The sequence below is a fragment of the Cherax quadricarinatus genome, chromosome 1 (assembly GCF_038502225.1).
Source record: "Cherax quadricarinatus isolate ZL_2023a chromosome 1, ASM3850222v1, whole genome shotgun sequence".
NCBI lineage: Eukaryota > Metazoa > Arthropoda > Malacostraca > Decapoda > Parastacidae > Cherax > Cherax quadricarinatus.
The window spans coordinates 98,793,793-98,813,800 of NC_091292.1; the positions used below are offsets into that span (position 1 = coordinate 98,793,793).

Sequence of the window (20,008 nt, forward strand, 5' to 3'; positions counted from 1 at the left end):
TGTCCTATCCAGCCTCGTCTAAGATCAGGCCTCTAGAGGTGCTGAGAGTTATTTAGGAAGATATTTTTATACCAAAAAACTAAACTAAACCCGTGTGAGGGTGATACAGCACGTGACGGAGAACTCACGGAAAGGCAACGAAGTGGAAAAATTTCTACGTGTGTAAAAGACTCTAATATCGCATCGCTTTGATATGATGCCTTAAGCTTAAAATGGATTCATTGTTCAAAACAAATCAATATCTAAACAAAGCTTCAGCGTAAAGCTTTTACTTCAGCTTCTGCTGAGTAATGATCCTTGCCACCGAGTCAGCTTATCTTAAATCAGCACATTAATGATCTTTGCCACCGAGTCTACTAATCAACACTTTTTTTTTTTTGAGAAGTAAGCATCTTAATATTAACATGTATTATCACAAGATCATTATGATCACTTTACTAACCACGATGCACAGTATATACAAATGTAAGATGGAAACCAAATACATATATAAGACAACATAACTATTGCTTGATTTTACTGTCACGTCTAAGAAGAACGTAAATCACCATGCTGTTGCTGGAACAAATTATAGCTAACCTAAAAATTGGATCTGACTCTAAGTCCAGGAAAGATACATATACATTTCTAGTTTGATGTCCAGTTTGTCAGCTATTCTCGTATCAAAAGAAAAAGTGTTACCAGTGGCGTCCATCCAGCAGTAAGGGACGCAGGTATGGTAGGCGTGAGAGTGACTGGAACTGCGTGAGCCAGGGACTCCGGTGTCAAGTATCTTACTATGACACTCACGTTGGCTGCCACGTCCCTCTGGTTCCACACCCGGTCCGACACACGGAAGTGTAGCTCATACCTGAGAGGAGAAAGATACTGTCAGACCCTGACGTGTTGTTTGTATCTGATGGTGTCGCATTTTCCAAAAATGGATTTTAAATATATGCTGAAAAACTTTAATATATTATATAGTGTTGCCTGCGTGAAGGACACTGCAATGAGGACTGAATTTTAAGGAATTCCACTGCTTACGTTACCCCAGATAAACATCTTGCTTCTCACTACAACTCTTCTTTATTTTCTCTTAGATGCCCCGTCTTGGAGAGCATTACACTCTTTCTTATTCCATCGAAGACTTGCACTTTGAGAATTAACCACCCGAGTTATACCGTTTGAAATACCATCCAACAGGACAAGAATATGCAAGCCACCAATATCACTTTTCCTATTGTATTTACTTTAGTCTCTCGTAAACTCTAATAGGATCATAAATCATATTAATTAAATCATTTAATTAAAATGTAAATAAAGTTAAAATGAAGATGAAAACAACGTTAAACCCGATAAACCGTGTAAAAATTTAGTATGAGTTTATTTTGGGCATTACAGTACATGCAGTGGTTTACACATTCGACGATGCAGTCTTACCTTCCCTCTCTCAGCTGAGTAGAGGCAAATATATCACCAGTGTTGGGTTGAAGAGTGAAGAGCGGGTGAGGTGGTCCAGCCCACTCAAAAGTTTTATCCTGGAGGTCCCAGTCATCAGGGTCCTCCACGTAGACTCTGCCCAGGGCAGCATCAGCGCCCCCGCCCTGCCACGGTCACTTGGTCAGTCAGTAATTGTTAACAACTATAATGGAGCATTTTCCGTGAACTGATAATGAGCACCGCACCAGTAATGATTAATGATGTTATAGACATATCTGGTTCCAGTACTAATTAAAATATAGGATAACCTTTAATGAAAAACTAATTTTTAAAAGATTCACGACGTACCTGGTTTAATTATACAACGAAGGAGCATGACTTCAAACAATTAATAAAAATTATTAATTCAACCTTGCATTATGCATTAGCAATATTTTGTAAAATATTCAATGAAAAAATAGTAGATTTTTTCACTTCTGCTTCAGCACGATAATTCATATATAAAACTAAAGATATTCAGGCAGAAATTTCCTATAGTGGGGAAATAAATCTTAATTTTCCTCGGGTTTGATGCTCTCAACAACCAGGTTATATATCTCTTCAGAATTAACACGAAGCCATACATAATATAAAATATTTTTTAAAGGATTTTTTTTATATAATATTAGTGAAGAATCAAGCCCGTGAGGGTCACTGTGCGAGAGGAATGACGGAGGCTGCATCCCTTGACTACCCGTCGTAACACAGACACGCTACTTTAACCCACTCAGTGAAGAACAGCCAATTAAGAAGATAGGTGGGAAGTGACCTGTGTCTTCCAGAGGTAGACAGTCTTGGAGGCTGGTCTCATGGGGTTATCATTGATGTCATCAACGATGATAGTGATGGGATGAGCAGCTGCCAGACCTTGTACGTCTGTCACCTCCACCTCAGCCGTCAGCTGGCGGTGCTCCTCCCGGTCCAGTGGTCCAGTGGTCCATACCTCGGCCCCTCCTCGACCACTGTCCAGGCCTGCTCGTAAATATTACTATAATTAGCTTGAAATATACGATATCAGATGAAAGATGAGCAAAGTCAACAACACTCGACTCTGCTACGAGTACAATAACCTATTTTTCTTTGCTAATTTGTGAGCATATAGGTTTTACGTAAGATCTCTTATCTTAAACTAACTTAACCTATTTTATATTAGAAATGCACTTCTTATAGAGAGAGTGTTGACTGATTTCCTATGATGGTGTGGGTGTGAGTGGTACTTACCTGACTGGTAGTTGATACTGATAATATTGAAGACGTGGGAAGGGTTGGAGGGAGCCAGGGTGAAGGTGAAGGGAGGACCGTGCCCCAGCGCCCACACGTCATCGTCAGTAGCTGTGAGGATACCCAGGAGGGAGGCGGGGGCGCCCTCCCTCACGTGGAGGACGGTGGGGGGCAGGAGCCGCGGGGGGCAGTCGTTGACGTCTGTGAGGGTGATGGTGAGGGTGGCGGTGGAGGAGAGGGATGGGCGGCCTTCATCCACAGCCACCACCCTCGCCACGCCCACCTCCCCACCCGGAGCTTCACGGTCTAGGGCGCGCCATAACCTCACGCCCCCGTCAGCGTCTACAGTCACCGCGCCCCAGCCTCCCACCACACGGTAGTCCACGCCTTGCTGCTCCATCTGCAACAGTTTACAAAAGTTCCTGCAAGTGCCAGCTTTTGTGTAATGCAACAGTCAGATAAATCTAAAATTCACTGAAGAGTAGAACATCCAACAAGGGCATGAAGTCTTCTCCATTCTTCCAGTGAACATTATGGAATGTTCGTTCGTGTTGATTCTCTGATCTAATTAACAATGAAAAGGTTGAGAATCTTCTGAAGCCTAGTTCATAGGCTCTCTGTGTATGTATAGGCTCTTTCGCTACCGTCCACAGGACGGACCTACTTCTGCAGCACAATCTAAATTTAAAAAAATATTCATCTAGTAACAAAGGACAATATATCGCCCAAACATCTAAGTCAAATGATGTGTTGTGGGATGATCTTCAAAATGGTCCTTCCTAAGTGGGTGGTGGCTAATGCTACACCCACATTCTTTTTGTATAGGTCATTACCGAAGGTGAAGAAGATAAACCTGACGCAGGCTTCGACGAGGTCGACGAAGTCCTGTGCAGGAAAAGGCAAGTCAAGGTTTGCATAGAATCGCTATTGATTGATCGACTTAAGAGGTCCCGTCCAAGCTAGCGAATTTCTTCCTTGTGATTACCACATCATTACTCCTAAGAAAAGAGGTGTATTTCTGACTCTGCCTAATATGCCTAGTAGATGTTTGTCTAAACGTTTGTCAGTATTTAGGTTGCACTGTCAATACTGAAGGTGGTGAGGTTTAATATTAAGATGGATTTATGTGTCTTGGGGAGTCGGTTTTTCCCGTTATTTTACATCATAGTGATGCTGAGTTTCTCATTATGTATGGATGTGTCAGGAAGGTGAGGAGGGTGATAGTGATCTAAGACAGTGATGGTGATTCTGGGTTACTCACCATGTCAGGATCAGTGGCAGGGAGGGAAGCCAGGAGGGTGCCAGGGGCGGTGTCCTCCCTGACGGTGACGTGGGCGTGTGGGCGGCTGAACTGAGGTGGGTTGTCATTCACATCACGTAGCGACACTTCCACCCACGCTGTGTCCGTGTGTCTGGCGTCACTCCACCCACCTCGACCCTGTGTACATCACACAATCAACTCACTAACTAACGAACAAAAATTCTACCAGAAAACTGAGCAACGTTTTCGCCCAACTTGTCCTCTTGTCAAGTCACTGCAACGTAGAAGGAGCGAAAAAAAACCCAGCTAGCTCTTGCTTCCATGTAAATGTGATTTTTATTTATGTAAATTGTGAAAATATGACCTAGAAGAGAAATACCAACTAAATGCAATTACTGTGTGGCACTAATAACCACAACTGGTGGCCTGGTGGTTAACGCTCTCGCTTCACACGGTGAGGGCCTGGGTTCGATTCCCAGCCAGAGTAGAAACATTGGACGTGTTTCTTTCCACCTGTTGTCTATGTTCCCCATCAGTAAAATGGGTACCTGGGTGTTAGTCGACTGGTGTGGGTCGCATCCTGGGACACTGACCTAAGGAGGCCTGGTCACAGACCGGGCCGCGGGGTCGTTGACCCCCGGAACTCTCTCCAGATAAACTCCAGAAACAACTGGGGAATGAACTGTAACCATGACTATATGTGACTCACCCTGTCTGTGACCTGCACCATGATTATACGTGACTCACTCTGTCTATGACCTGCACCATGACCACACGTGACTCACCCTATCTGTGACCTGCACCATGAAGCGGAAGCCTCGTCGTTGGGCCGCGTCTTCGTAGTCCAGCGTCTTGTTGGCGAAGAGGTGACCCATGACTCCCTCAGTTCGCATCCCGAAGTGTTGCCACCCCCACCCGCTGGACTCAACAACCTGTAACACAACACAGGCCAGTGTTTCCAAACAATTGTAAGTAAAACGCTGGAGAGTTGTGCCTCTGACAGAAGTAGAGAGTGTTATGACCTGGCAGGAATTTTAATTTGAAGACCAGGTATCAAAATCGTGGCCGACAGTGACGAAAGTTGCGACGCTAACTACCTGAAGAATCTAGCTGAACCTGAAGTAATTCATGAGATGAAATAGCAAATTTATCTAGAGATAGCAGAAATAACTCAAGAGAGGCAGATTAAAATAAATAGCGACATAGAAAAGTTAGCTGATGCTACTGACCCGGTAGAAGAAATAGTTTGAGGTGTCGTGGTCAGCGGTGGAGACCTGAAGGAGAGTGTGGTTGGTGGGAGGTCCGTCACCCCAGGTCTCATCCACCTCAACCTGCCACAGGTCACGGGTCAGTCGTGGTGAGTTGTCGTTGACGTCTGCCAGGCGAACCACCACCGTCCCCGTACCTGTCAAGGTAAACACCCTCCGTCAGTTTTCTGTTAACGGAGCACCACCACTGTTCCAGTCTCCAGTGACGCAAGCACCTCTATTCTCCCAGACCGTGATGACGCAAGCACCTCTATTCTCCCAGATCGTGATGACGCAAGCACCTCCACTCTTCTAGTCCTTGATGACGCAAGTACCTCCATTCTCCCAGACCGTGATGACGCAAGCACCTCCACTCTTCTAGTCCTTGATGACGCAAGTACCCCCATTCTCCCAGGCCGTGATGACAAAAGCACCACTACCCTCCTCCCCCAGAACCGCCAGTCGATCGAAAGTTTGAAGGTGGAACCAGGAGATGGAGCTCAAGCACCCCTCTCATCAGAAACTTTGCAAGGTAATCATTACCTAGATATTTGTTGTAGCCACAGTGATCATGCTAGTTACCTCGCTTCTTCATTATCAGTAAAGGTGAAGAATCAACGAGTTTTTGGGCTATATTCAACATGCATTTAATAATAATGTGTAGTATTTTAATGTATACTGACATCAGGCCCAAAAAATACTTGTTCTTATGTGATACATGAGTTTCAGTCCCACCTGTTCTGTAATTTGTGTCTTTTACAATGAATATTGAATATTTTACAATGCTCTGTTACCCACCTAGTTGTATGTTAATTTCCTCTCGGAAGTGATTTTTGTTGACTCAGTCATGTTGTTTTAGCTTTTGCTTACCTTTATTGTTATTATTGTCAAATTCTCTAGCATTCTCCCTGGAAGACATTACACTCACTCTTGAGGCCACAACACTCACCAATGAGGGTCATAATACTCACCCTTGAGGCCACAAGACCCACCCTAGAGGCCACAAGACTCACCCTTGAGGCCACAAGACTCACCCTTGAGGCCACAAGACTCACCCTTGAGGCCACAAGACTCACCCTTGAGGCCACAAGACTCACCCTAGAGGCCACAAGACTCACCCTAGAGGCCACAAGACTCACCCTAGAGGCCACAAGACTCACCCTAGAGGCCACAAGACCCACCCTAGAGGCCACAAGACTCACCCTTGAGGCCACAAGACTCACCCTAGAGGCCACAAGACTCACCCTTGAGGCCACAAGACTCACCCTAGAGGCCACAAGACTCACCCTAGAGGCCACAAGACTCACCCTTGAGGCCACAAGACTCACCCTAGAGGCCACAAGACTCACCCTAGAGGCCACAAGACTCACCCTTGAGGCCACAAGACTCACCCTTGAGGTCACAAGACTCACCCTAGAGGCCACAAGACTCACCCTAGAGGCCACAAGACTCACCCTAGAGGCCACAAGACTCACCCTAGAGGCCACAAGACTCACCCTTGAGGCCACAAGACTCACCCTAGAGGCCACAAGACTCACCCTAGAGGCCACAAGACTCACCCTAGAGGCCACAAGACTCACCCTAGAGGCCACAAGACTCACCCTAGAGGCCACAAGACTCACCCTTGAGGCCACAAGACCCACCCTAGAGGCCACAAGACTCACCCTTGAGGCCACAAGACTCACCCTAGAGGCCACAAGACTCACCCTTGAGGCCACAAGACTCACCCTAGAGGCCACAAGACTCACCCTAGAGGCCACAAGACTCACCCTTGAGGCCACAAGACTCACCCTAGAGGCCACAAGACTCACCCTAGAGGCCACAAGACTTACCCTAGAGGCCACAAGACTCACCCTTGAGGTCACAAGACTCACCCTAGAGGCCACAAGACTCACCCTAGAGGCCTCAAGACTCACCCTAGAGGCCACAAGACTCACCCTAGAGGCCACAAGACTCACCCTAGAGGCCACAAGACTCACCCTAGAGGCCACAAGACTCACCCTAGAGGCCACAAGACTCACCCTAGAGGCCACAAGACTCACCCTAGAGGCCACAAGACTCACCCTTGAGGCCACAAGACTCACCCTAGAGGCCACAAGACTCACCCTAGAGGCCACAAGACTCACCCTAGAGGCCACAAGACTCACCCTAGAGGCCACAAGACTCACCCTTGAGGCCACAAGACTCACCCTTGAGGCCGCAAGACTCACCCTTGAGGCCACAAGACTCACCCTAGAGGCCACAAGACTCACCCTTGAGGCCACCACCGTCCACAGCCACCACTTGGATGAAGTACTCTGGAGTACTCTCGCGGTCCAGACAACAGATGGCAGTACGGACGAGTCCAGTCTCTGGGTTGATAGTGAAGATAGCTTGACCTGAACGTTCATCCATCACGTTCTTCTCTATGGTATAAGTCAGGTGGGCGTTGGTGCCTTCCTTCTCGTCGTCAGCGTCCCACGCCCACACCACGCCCACGGACAGGTCTGGAGGAGAGGAAAGGGTTATAATGCATCATTATATATATACATATATATATATATATATATATATATGTATATATATATATATATATATATATATATATATATATATATATATATATATATATATATATATATATATGTAAATATATATATATATACATATATTAAAGTAACCACAAGCACTGTCACCACAACCACAACCACTACAACCACCACCACCACCTCTCCCTGGGATGACACTAACGATCATCTCTCCCTGGGATGACACTAACGATCATCTCTCCCTGGGGTGCCATCCACGACTACCTCTCCCTGGGGTGCCAGCCACGACTACCATTAAGCTTGAGGGAACCAAGACTTTTCATCGTCCTCCCTTCTTGTATTCGGAGGAATACCAACAGACCTCCGATTGTCTTCAAGAAAGAACCGGACGCGTTTCTCAAATCACTGCCTGATCAGCCGGGCAGTGGTGCTTCCGCTGGATTCCTCGCGGCCAGCACCAACAGGCTTGTTGATCAGGTCATCCACCAGAAGGCCTCGTCTTGGACCGAGCCGCAGGGGCGTTGACACTCGAAACACTCTTCAGGTAGACGCCAGGTTAGTAGACTCTTGTTACAGAGAAGGAGGCGTTAAAAACGTGAAAAATATCAGTCGCAATACAGTAACTGGAAGCTTTCGACACGTTTCGCGCCATAATAGACAATTATCATTCATGGATAATGGCCCATGATGGAGCGAAACGTCGTCTAAAGTTACAATACTGATTCTACAGTCTTTCAAATGAATGATTTATGGCCACATTTCTCCTTTATATGAATACATTGAATAAAGTAACTTGCATTATATCTAAAGTAACTCGAATTATTTTTTTATCTAATAGTAAATTGTATTGTTTCATAACTGATCAAAAATTAGTTAGTTCACCTTAGCAATAAAATTTGAAAGAAATGGTTAAAGTCAATAAAAAGTAACTTTGTTGATAATACAAGTTGTGTAGTTGAAGCCTTGCGTCCAAGATGAAGCCTTGCGTCCAAGATGAAGCCTTGCGTCCAAGATAAAGCCTTGCGTCCTAGTTGAAGCCTTGCGTCCAAGATGAAGCCTTGCGTCCAAGATGAAGCCTTGCGTCCAAGATGAAGCCTTGCGTCCAAGATGAAGCCTTGCGTCCAAGATAAAGCCTTGCGTCCTAGTTGAAGCCTTGCGTCCAAGATGAAGCCTTGCGTCCAAGATGAAGCCTTGCGTCCAAGACGAAGCCTTGCGTCCAAGATGAAGCCTTGCGTCCTAGTTGAAGCCTTGCGTCCAAGATGAAGCCTTGCGTCCAAGATGAAGCCTTGCGTCCAAGATGAAACCTTGCGTCCAAGATGAAGCCTTGCGTCCAAGATGAAACCTTGCGTCCAAGATGAAACCTTGCGTCCAAGATGAAGCCTTGCGTCCAAGATGAAGCCTTGCGTCCAAGATGAAGCCTTGCGTCCTAGTTGAAGCCTTGAGTCCAAGACGAAGCCTTGCGTCCAAGATGAAGCCTTGTGCTCAAGATGAAGCCTTGCATACTAGTTGAAGCCTTGCGTCCAAGATGAAGCCTTGCGTCCTAGTTGAAGCCTTGCGTTCAAGATGAAGCCTTGCGTCCAAGATGAAACCTTGCGTCCAAGATGAAGCCTTGAGTCCAAGTTGAAACCTTGCGTCCAAGTTGAAGCCTTGCGTCCAAGATGAAGCCTTGCGTCCTAGTTGAAGCCTTGCGTCCAAGAAGAAGCCTTGCGTCCAAGATGAAGCCTTGCGTCCTAGTTGAAGCCTTGCGTCCTAGATGAAGCCTTGCGTCCAAGATGAAGCCTTGCGTCCAATATGAAGCCTTGTGTCTTAGTTGAAGCCTTGCGTTCAAGATGAAGCCTTGCGTCCAAGATGAAACCTTGCGTCCAAGATGAAGCCTTGAGTCCAAGTTGAAACCTTGCGTCCAAGTTGAAGCCTTGCGTCCAAGTTGAAGCCTTGCGTCCAAGATGAAGCCTTGCGTCCTAGTTGAAGCCTTGCATCCAAGAAGAAGCCTTGCGTCCAAGATGAAGCCTTGCGTCCAAGATGAAGCCTTGCGTCCTAGTTGAAGCCTTGCGTTCTAGATGAAGCCTTGCGTCCCTTGCGTCCAAGATGAAACCTTGCGTCCAAGATGAAGCCTTGAGTCCAAGTTGAAACCTTGCGTCCAAGTTGAAGCCTTGCGTCCAAGATGAAGCCTTGCGTCCTAGTTGAAGCCTTGCGTCCAAGAAGAAGCCTTGCGTCCAAGATGAAGCCTTGCGTCCAAGATGAAGCCTTGCGTCCTAGTTGAAGCCTTGCATTCTAGATGAAGCCTTGCGTCCAAGATGAAGATTTTTGTCTTAGATGAAACCTTGCGTCTTAGATGCTTTCCGTCCTAGATTGAGGCTTCCTTCTAGATAAAGGATTCCGCCTTCGATACAAGCGATGGAAACCCTCCACTCGTAATGAAGGTTTCCAGCAACGTCTTACACAAACCCTCAAGCAAAGTGTCAACCTCAGCTCCTGAGGGTAATTTCACCAGTGCTGAGAGGTGCCAGTAGCCACCCACAGCGCTGAGAGGTGCCAGTAGCCACCCACAGTGCTGAGAAGTGCCAGTAGCCACCCACAGCGCTGAGAGGTGCCAGTAACCACCCACAGTGCTGAGAAGTGCCAGTAGCCACCCACAGCGCTGAGAGGTGCCAGTAACCACCTACAGCGCTGAGAGGTGCCAGTAACCACCTACAGCGCTGAGAGGTGCCAGTAACCACCCACAGCGCTGAGAGGTGCCAGTAACCACCCACAGCGCTGAGAGGTGCCAGTAACCACCCACAGCGCTGAGAGGTGCTAGTAACCACCTACAGCGCTGAGAGGTGCCAGTAACCACCCACAGCGCTGAGAGGTGCCAGTAACCACTCACAGCGCTGAGAGGTGCCAGTAACCACCCACAGTGCTGAGAAGTGCCAGTAGCCACCCACAGCGCTGAGAGGTGCCAGTAACCACCCACAGCGCTGAGAGGTGCCAGTAACCATCCACAAATGCGACACCACCTACGACTGCTGCACCTCTCCTGCCAACGGTTTATAAGCTCCTTCTCAGCACGTATGCCGTATTCTATTCAAGATTGATGGACTGACCACATCGACTCAAGGTTGAGGGACTGATTACCTCATTCTCCTCCTGTTCTTCAAGTTTCTCCTTTGTATGGACTCGCTGAGAGGTGCTAGTAACCACCTACAGCGCTGAGAGGTGCCAGTAACCACCCACAGCGCTGAGAGGGACCAGTAACCACTCACAGCGCTGAGAGGGACCAGTAACCACTCACAGCGCTGAGAGGTGCCAGTAACCACCCACAGCGCTGAGAGGGACCAGTAACCACTCACAGCGCTGAGAGGGACCAGTAACCACTCACAGAGCTGAGAGGTGCCAGTAACCACCCACAGTGCTGAGAGGTGCCAGTAACCACCCACAGCGCTGAGAGGGACCAGTAACCACTCACAGCGCTGAGAGGTGCTAGTAACCACCTACAGCGCTGAGAGGTGCCAGTAACCACCCACAGCGCTGAGAGGGACCAGTAACCACTCACAGCGCTGAGAGGGACCAGTAACCACTCACAGCGCTGAGAGGTGCCAGTAACCACCCACAGTGCTGAGAGGTGCCAGTAACCACCCACAGTGCTGAGAGGTGCCACTAACCACCCACAGCGCTGAGAGGTGCCAGTAACCACCCACAGCGCTGAGAGGGACCAGTAACCACTCACAGCGCTGAGAGGGACCAGTAACCACTCACAGAGCTGAGAGGTGCCAGTAACCACCCACAGTGCTGAGAGGTGCCAGTAACCACCCACAGCGCTGAGAGGGACCAGTAACCACTCACAGCGCTGAGAGGTGCTAGTAACCACCTACAGCGCTGAGAGGTGCCAGTAACCACCCACAGCGCTGAGAGGGACCAGTAACCACTCACAGCGCTGAGAGGGACCAGTAACCACTCACAGCGCTGAGAGGTGCCAGTAACCACCCACAGTGCTGAGAGGTGCCAGTAACCACCCACAGCGCTGAGAGGTGCCAGTAACCATCCACAGCGCTGAGAGGTGTCAGTAACCACTCACAGCACTGAGATGTGCCAGTAACCATTCACAGCGCTGAGAGGTGCCAGTAACCACCCACAGCGCTGAGAGGTGCCAGTAACCACCCACAGCGCTGAGAGGTGCTAGTAACCATCCACAGCGCTGAGAGGTACCAGTAACCACCCACAGTGCTGAGAGGTGTCAGTAACCACCCACAGCGCTGAGAGGTGCCAGTAACCATTCACAGCGCTGACAGCGCTGAGAGGTGTCCAGTGAACCAGTAACCATTCACAGCGCTGAGAGGTGCCAGTAACCACCCACAGCGCTGAGAGGTGCCAGTAACCACCCACAGCGCTGAGAGGTGCCAGTAACCACCCACAGTGCTGAGAGGTGTCAGTAACCACCCACAGCGCTGAGAGGTGCCAGTAACCACCCACAGCGCTGAGAGGTGCCAGTAACCACCCACAGTGCTGAGAGGTGTCAGTAACCACCCACAGCGCTGAGAGGTGCCAGTAACCACCCACAGCGCTGAGAGGTGCCAGTAACCACCCACAGTGCTGAGAGGTGCCAGTAACCACCCACAGCGCTGAGAGGTGCCAGTAACCACCCACAGCGCTGAGAGGTGCCAGTAACCACCCACAGCGCTGAGAGGTGCCAGTAACCACCCACAGCGCTGAGAGGTGCCAGTAACCACCCACAGCGCTGAGAAGTGCCAGTAACCACACACAGCGCTGAGAGGTGCCAGTAACCACCCACAGCGCTGAGAAGTGCCAGTAACCACACACAGCGCTGAGAGGTGCCAGTAACCACCCACAGCGCTGAGAAGTGCCAGTAACCACACACAGCGCTGAGAGGTGCCAGTAACCACCCACAGCGCTGAGAAGTGCCAGTAACCACACACAGCGCTGAGAGGTGCCAGTAACCACCCACAGCGCTGAGAGGTGCCAGTAACCACCCACAGCGCTGAGAAGTGCCAGTAACCACACACAGCGCTGAGAAGTGCCAGTAACCACCCACAGCGCTGAAAGGTGTCAGTAACCATCCACAGCGCTGAGAGGTGCCAGTAACCACCCACAGCACTGAGAGAGGTGCCAGTGACCACCCACAGCAAGATTGTACTGCGGGCTGAAGGCTTTGCAGTCCCACAAGCGGGTGATAATTATCCACAACCGGGTGAAAATTATCCACAAGCGGGTGATAATTATCCACAGGCGGGCGATTATCACGTATTAGTCCCCAGCTAATCTGCTCTAGACCCTGATGTGCCACTTCAGGCTAATTTGCATGTTAGAGCAATAATCAGATGTAACAACAATCTGGAAAGAGAGAGAGAGAGAGAGAGAGAGAGAGAGAGAGAGAGAGAGAGAGAGAGAGAGAGAGAGAGAGAGAGAGAGAGAGAGAGAGAGAGAGAGAGAGAAGAAAGGAGATGGAGGAAGGGAAGGGATGAAAGGGAGAAGAAAGAAGGAGAGAGAGAGAGAGAGAGAGAGAGAGAGAGAGAGAGAGAGAGAGAGAGAGAGAGAGAGAGAGAAAGGAGATGGAGGAAGGGAAGGGATGAAAGGGAGACGAAAGAAGGAGAGAGAGAGAGAGAGAGAGAGAGAGAGAGAGAGAGAGAGAGAGAGAGAGAGAGAGAGAGAGAGAAATCGTGGCAGTTTTATCCGACGTTTTACTGGAAAATTACACGTAAAAACGTCGACTAGCTCTCTGGAGTCGATATCTTTTTGTCATAATTACGATTTTGTAAATATGTGTTGTTATTACGCCTCGCATAACGTGTACATATATTGTCTGTTGGTAGTATCAGATATTGTCTGTCTGTGTTGGTAGTGTTACAGTTATTGTCTCTGTTGGTAGCGTTACGGATATTGTCTCTGTTGGTAGTGTTACAGTTATTGTCTCTGTTGGTAGTGTTACGGATATTGTCTCTGTTGGTAGTGATACAGATATTGTCTCTGTTGGTAGTGTTACAGATATTGTCTCTGTTGGTAGTGTTACAGATATTGTCTCTGTTGGTAGTGATACAGATATTGTCTCTGTTGGTAGTGATACAGATATTGTCTCTGTTGGTAGTGATACAGATATTGTCTCTGTTGGTAGTGATACAGATATTGTCTCTGTTGGTAGTGATACAGATATTGTCTCTGTTGGTAGTGTTACAGATATTGTCTCTGTTGATAGTGTTACAGATATTGTCTCTGTTGGTAGTGATACAGATATCGTTTGTCTCAGTTATGCAACACTGACAGAATAATGACTGAAATACAACACTGATACAATAATTATCACAATACAAGCCTGCCACAATACCCACTTCAAGACTGCTACAATAACACCAAGATAACAATGTTACGTTGAGTATCACTACCGCAACACAACACTGACTCAGTAACCATTGTAACACAACACACTGTCTCGGTAACCACTGCAACATATCTCTCTGATCGCTTAAAATCAGCTATTTTTTGGTGCAGCGATGATGGTATTAATATTTTTATAACCACCTAATTAACGTGCAAAGAAGCTATGCAAATCTGCTTGTTCATTATGTATTTTTGCAATGAATTGGAAATGTATTTGGCCAAAGCGAAGGTTTATGTAATTGGACTAGCTTATGCTGGATGTTCTCGTTGGATTCAGTGAGGATTATGCAACACAGCAATCAACAGACAGCAATAATGTTGTACATACAGTGGTGAGCCAGAAACATTGTGGGGCAGGTGTTTGATTAGCGTGAATTTCTGCTTCTTGTTGGATCTTGTGTGTCAGATATACAGGTGGCATTGTTGTGTGTCATGTACTGGTGGCATTGTTGTGTGTCATGTACTGGTGGCATTGTTGTGTGTCATGTACTGGTGGCATTGTTGTGTCATATGTACTGGTGGCATTGTTGTGTGCCATATGTACTGGTGGCATTGTTGTGTGTCATGTACTGGTGGCATTGTTGTGTGTCATGTACTGGTGGCATTGTTGTGTGTCATGTACTGGTGGCATTGTTGTGTCATATGTACTGGTGGCATTGTTGTGTGCCATATGTACTGGTGGCATTGTTGTGTGTCATGTACTGGTGGCATTGTTGTGTGTCATATGTACTGGTGGCATTGTTGTGTGTCATGTACTGGTGGGATTGTTGATATGTGTCATTGTACTGTGGCATGTTGTGTGTCCATATGTACTGGTGGCATTGTTGTGTGTCATGTACTGGTGACATTGTTGTGTGTCATATGTACTGGTGGCATTGTTGTGTGTCATGTACTGATGGCATTGTTGAGTGTCATATGTACTGGTGGCATTGTTGTGTGTCATGTACTGGTGGCATTGTTGTGTGTCATATGTACTGGTGGCATTGTTGTGTGTCATGTACTGGTGGCATTGTTGTGTGTCATGTACTGGTGGCATTGTTGTGTGTCATATGTACTGGTGGCATTGTTGTGTGTCATGTACTGGTGGCATTGTTGTGTGTCATATGTACTGGTGGCATTGTTGTGTGTCATGTACTGGTGGCATTGTTGAGTGTCATATGTACTGGTGGCATTGTTGTGTGTCATGTACTGGTGGCATTGTTGTGTGTCATGTACTGGTGGCATTGTTGTGTGTCATGTACTGGTGGCATTGTTGTGTGTCATATGTACTGGTGGCATTGTTGTGTGTCATATGTACTGGTGGCATTGTTGTGTCATTTACTGGTGGCATTGTTGTGTGTCATGTACTGGTGGCATTGTTGTGTGTCATATGTACTGGTGGCATTGTTGTGTGTCATGTACTGGTGGCATTGTTGAGTGTCATGTACTGGTGGCATTGTTGTGTGTCATGTACTGGTGGCATTGTTGTGTGTCATGTACTGGTGGCATTGTTGTGTGTCATATGTACTGGTGGCATTGTTGTGTCATTTACTGGTGGCATTGTTGTGTGTCATGTACTGGTGGCATTGTTGTGTGTCATATGTACTGGTGGCATTGTTGTGTGTCATGTACTGGTGGCATTGTTGAGTGTCATGTACTGGTGGCATTGTTGTGTGTCATGTACTGGTGGCATTGTTGTGTGTCATGTACTGGTGGCATTGTGTGTCATGTACTGGTGGCATTGTTGTGTGTCATGTACTGGTGGCATTGTTGTGTGTCATATGTACTGGTGGCATTGTTGAGTGTCATATGTACTGGTGGCATTGTTGAGTGTACTGGTGGCATTGTTGTGTGTCATGTACTGGTGGCATTGTTGTGTGTCATGTACTGGTGGCATTGTTGTGTGTCATATGTACTGGTGGCATTGTTGAGTGTCATATGTACTGGTGGCATTGTTGTGTGTCATGTACTGGTGGCATTGTTGTGTGTCATATGTACTGGTGGCATTGTTGAGTGTCATATGTACTGGTGGCATTGTTGTGTGTCATATGTACTGGTGGCATTGTTGTGTGTCATATGTACTGGTGGCATTGTTGTGTGTCATATGTACTGGTGGCATTGTTGTGTGTCATATGTACTGGTGGCATTGTTGTGTGTCATGTATTGGTGATATTGTTGTGTGTCATATGTACTGGTGGCATTGTCGTGTGTCATATGTACTGGTGGCATTGTTGTGTGTCATGTACTGGGGGCATTGCTGTGTGTCATATGTACTGGTGGCATTGTTGTGTGTCATGTACTGGTGGCATTGTTGTGTGTCATATGTACTGGTGGCATTGTTGTATCATTTACTGGTGGCATTGTTGTGTGTCATGTACTGGTGGCATTGTTGTGTGTCATATGTACTGGTGGCATTGATGTGTGTCATGCACTGGTGGCATTGTTATGTGTCATATGTACTGGTGGCATTGTTGTGTGTCATGTACTGGTGGCATTGTTGTGTGTCAGATATACAGGTGGCATTGTTGTGTGTCATGTACTGGTGGCATTGTTGTGTGTCATGTACTTGTGGCACTGTTGTGTGTCATGTACTGGTGGCATTGTGTGTCATGTACTGGTGGCATTGTTATGTGTCATATGTACTTATGGCATTGTTGTGTGTCATATGTACTGGTGGCATTGTTGTGTGTCATATGTACTGGTGGCATTGTTGTGTGTCATGTACTGGTGGCATTGTTGTGTGTCATGTACTGGTGGCATTGTTGTATGTCATATGTACTGGTGGCATTTTTGTGTGTCATATGTACTGGTGGCATTGTTGTGTGTCATGTACTGGTGGCATTGTTGTGTGTCATGTAGTGGTGGCATTGTTGTGTGTCACATATGCTAGTGGCATTGTTGTGTGTCATGTACTGGTGGCATTGTTGTGTGTCACATATGCTAGTGGCACTGTTGTGTGTCACATATTCAAATTAGCATTATATTAAGAGCTCTTTTCCAGCATCAATACACCCACTGGAATGAATACGTACCACAAAAAAAAACGTAAACTTCACCCCTGAGATCAGTACCGATGGCATCCTCCTCCAAAACCTTCATGCAACATATAACTGTACCCGTAACATTTACACTGAAGACAAACACTCATTGATGTGTAGGCTCTTTCATTCACCTGTATACAATACATAAACGTAAGTTGGGCACATTCACACCTGGGATTAACTGATGAGGGACGTTCTCTCCTCACTTGAATATCACATTCGAACGTAACTGTAACATTCACAACAGAGATCGAACACTCACCGATGGGGCCGTTCTCCTGCACTTCGCCGTAGATGGTGGCGTTGGGGAAGACGGGAGCGTTGTCGTTGATGTCCTTCACTACTACCGTCACCACCGTCTCCGCCACATGTACCTGTTCCCGTCTCATCTCTCGTAGGTACGGCGGCTCCTCCGAACTCATAGAGAAGATGCTGTAATCATCACATCCTCCACCATCTGCCCCGAACCTCTTCACGTAGAGTCGTTCATCCTGCAGCTGGTTGAGTGGTCGGCGACTAATGTCTCGTTTATTAATGGGCGTCACTGTTGGCTGCATGTCTGCTCTTTTTCCCTCCGGTCCCACACTGTGTGGATCACTTGGCAAGTCACCTTCACTTCTGAAGGAAGTAGTGCTTGCAAGACTTGGTGCGAACAGACGGTGATCTTCCGAAGGTCCTTCTGACACTCCCTCACCACCAATTTCTCTACCCACCGACGATCTATTGTGTCGACTCCTCGGAGCAGTACGAAGCTTGCTAGCGTGATCACCTTTACCTTTCACGTGAAGTTTGAGCTTGTAAGCGAATGTTTGATTGAAGTTGTTATCGCTTCTATATATTACACCCCTATAAAAGTTCAGCTGACGATTTCTTTCAGCATTAAGTTTGCCTCTTGCATTATATGGTGATGTGAGTTTTGACGTACCTCTGGCAGATAATCGCCTGCATTTAACAGCATTTTGCTCATATTTTCTCTGTGTGAAATATTTTATCCGCAAAGGTTTGCTTCCCGTAGACGTGTTTGTTGTGCTGATGGCTCCTGGATGTAAGTTACCACAGCCACTGGTAAGAGCAGATATGTCTTCACTTCCACCCCACCATGACCCAGGTAACTGCTGGCTAACTTTACGACCTCTGGCTTGAGATCCATGACCCGGTCCAGGCGATAATTTCCACCTCCTGCCCCCAGCACCGATGCTTTGCCTACTGCCTCCTGTCTTACGTTTTCTGTCATTTACTATTTCCTTTGTCGTTTGGGTATTCTTGTCTCTTAACTTTCTCTTTCTCTCCCCAGCTCTCCTTCTCTTTTGTATGAACTTTCCTCTTTTCCTTTGATGTTTTGTTGTCGCCCTGTTCTCCCCTTCCTTTTTGCTATTTTTTCCGTTTATCTCATCTATTTGGTAGATCTTCTTACCCTTGGCTTCCGGTTCTGCTTTATTTCTCACATTTTGTGGCACATTTACTCCAAGCCTCCTAACGTTCTCTTCCACACCTTTTCCAGCCCTTTCACTGCTCTCTTCCACATCCTCTCCAAGCCACTCATCTTTCTTCTCACCCTCCTTATTCTTCACTAACACAGCATCGTCTGATCCCATGGGATCCCTGGTGAGAAAATAGGGATCTATGGGTCCAGTGAGATCTTGATACAAGAAATAATCACCTTCTTCAGCTTCGGGTTTCTGAGACATGACATGATCCGCCTGTACTAGTCCACTGGGATCCCGAGAAAAGACATATTGATTCTCTTCTGACATTTGAGGGTCGAGCGATGTGACTGACTGTTGTTTTGGTGGCTTCTCAGGGTTGTGTGGCATGATAAACTGGTCTTCTGGTGGTGCTTTTTGTTTGTGTGCTGTGACAGAATTGACGTGTGGTGACTCATGGGAAATGTTTGGGGAAAGTTGTGGAGGATGTGTGATCCATAGCCTTCTGGAGGCTGGAGAACCAGCTGGTGGCTCCTGAAGGCCCTGAGAGGATCTTTGAGGGACGTGCCCGGTCCTCTGAGAAGAGTGTGAGGGGTCCTGAGAGCCGTATGATGGCCCCTGAACACTGTGGTGTAGGGGCAGATGTTGAGGGTTCGTGAGCCTGGGTCGCCTGGAGGCTCTGGAAGCAGCTACCAGGGAGGGAGACACTCGCTGTCCGTCCCTCACCTGCACCTTCACCTTCCACGTCTCTCTGCCCAGCGGCGGGTCCCGGTCCAGCGCCTGCAAGAGTACCACAACATATCATTACATGTGTATAACACCTTGCAACTTGTGTACAACACTTTACAACTTGTGTATAGCACTTTGCAACCCATGTACAATACTTAAAAACCTATATACAGCAACATACAATCAGTGTACAACATATTACATGCACAGTACCACACTCTGCATAAATCTTAGTACTTGGTAACAGAGGTGGGAATGAAAGAAGATAATGCTCATGGATAAGACATCATCTTCACTGCCTTCTTACAACTTCTTTATATAGTGCGCTGCTCCACACTATAAAATTTGATAGAATTATTCAATAGCTGCTTTTCTGCTGACAGGTATTTATTATCAGTTAGAAAGTTTTGCCTGGTATATAAACAACTCGGTTCATAAATTTCCGTAACATCAGCCACTAGCTATTACTACGGTTGCTACAAGGAACTAGCTGAGTAGATCATCCTACGATCATGACCCACGTGAGGATAAATTTATTCTGGTAAATTTATGAGAGGTGATAAACCTGCGTGGGCTATTCACCAGAAGTGGAAAAACATTATTATTTTTTTTATTAACACACTGGCCGATTCCCACCAAGGCAGGGTAACCCGGAAAAGAAGAAACACTTTTACCGTCATTCACTCAATCACTGTCTTGCCAGAGGCGCGCTTACACTACAGTTATAAAACTGCAACATTAACACCCCTCC

The 20,008-nt window shown here is 47.2% G+C and overlaps 1 protein-coding gene across 1 annotated transcript in view; it reads right to left on the minus strand.

Annotated features, from left to right (window-relative positions):
* LOC128685806 (putative neural-cadherin 2) overlaps window positions 1–19,320 on the minus strand; it is a 36,857-nt gene extending 17,537 nt beyond the window's left edge. Inside the window, exons 1-9 of the mRNA XM_070085104.1 lie at window positions 17,367–19,320; window positions 7,440–7,673; window positions 5,170–5,345; window positions 4,726–4,872; window positions 3,941–4,117; window positions 2,680–3,079; window positions 2,228–2,430; window positions 1,420–1,583; window positions 682–850 (exon numbers count right to left, since the gene is read on the minus strand). Of these exons, the coding sequence (XP_069941205.1) occupies window positions 682–850; window positions 1,420–1,583; window positions 2,228–2,430; window positions 2,680–3,079; window positions 3,941–4,117; window positions 4,726–4,872; window positions 5,170–5,345; window positions 7,440–7,673; window positions 17,367–18,918 (3,222 nt within the window). The 5' untranslated portion in view covers window positions 18,919–19,320. The remainder of the gene's footprint in view (window positions 1–681; window positions 851–1,419; window positions 1,584–2,227; window positions 2,431–2,679; window positions 3,080–3,940; window positions 4,118–4,725; window positions 4,873–5,169; window positions 5,346–7,439; window positions 7,674–17,366) is intronic.
* Between the last annotated feature and the right edge of the window lie 688 nt (window positions 19,321–20,008).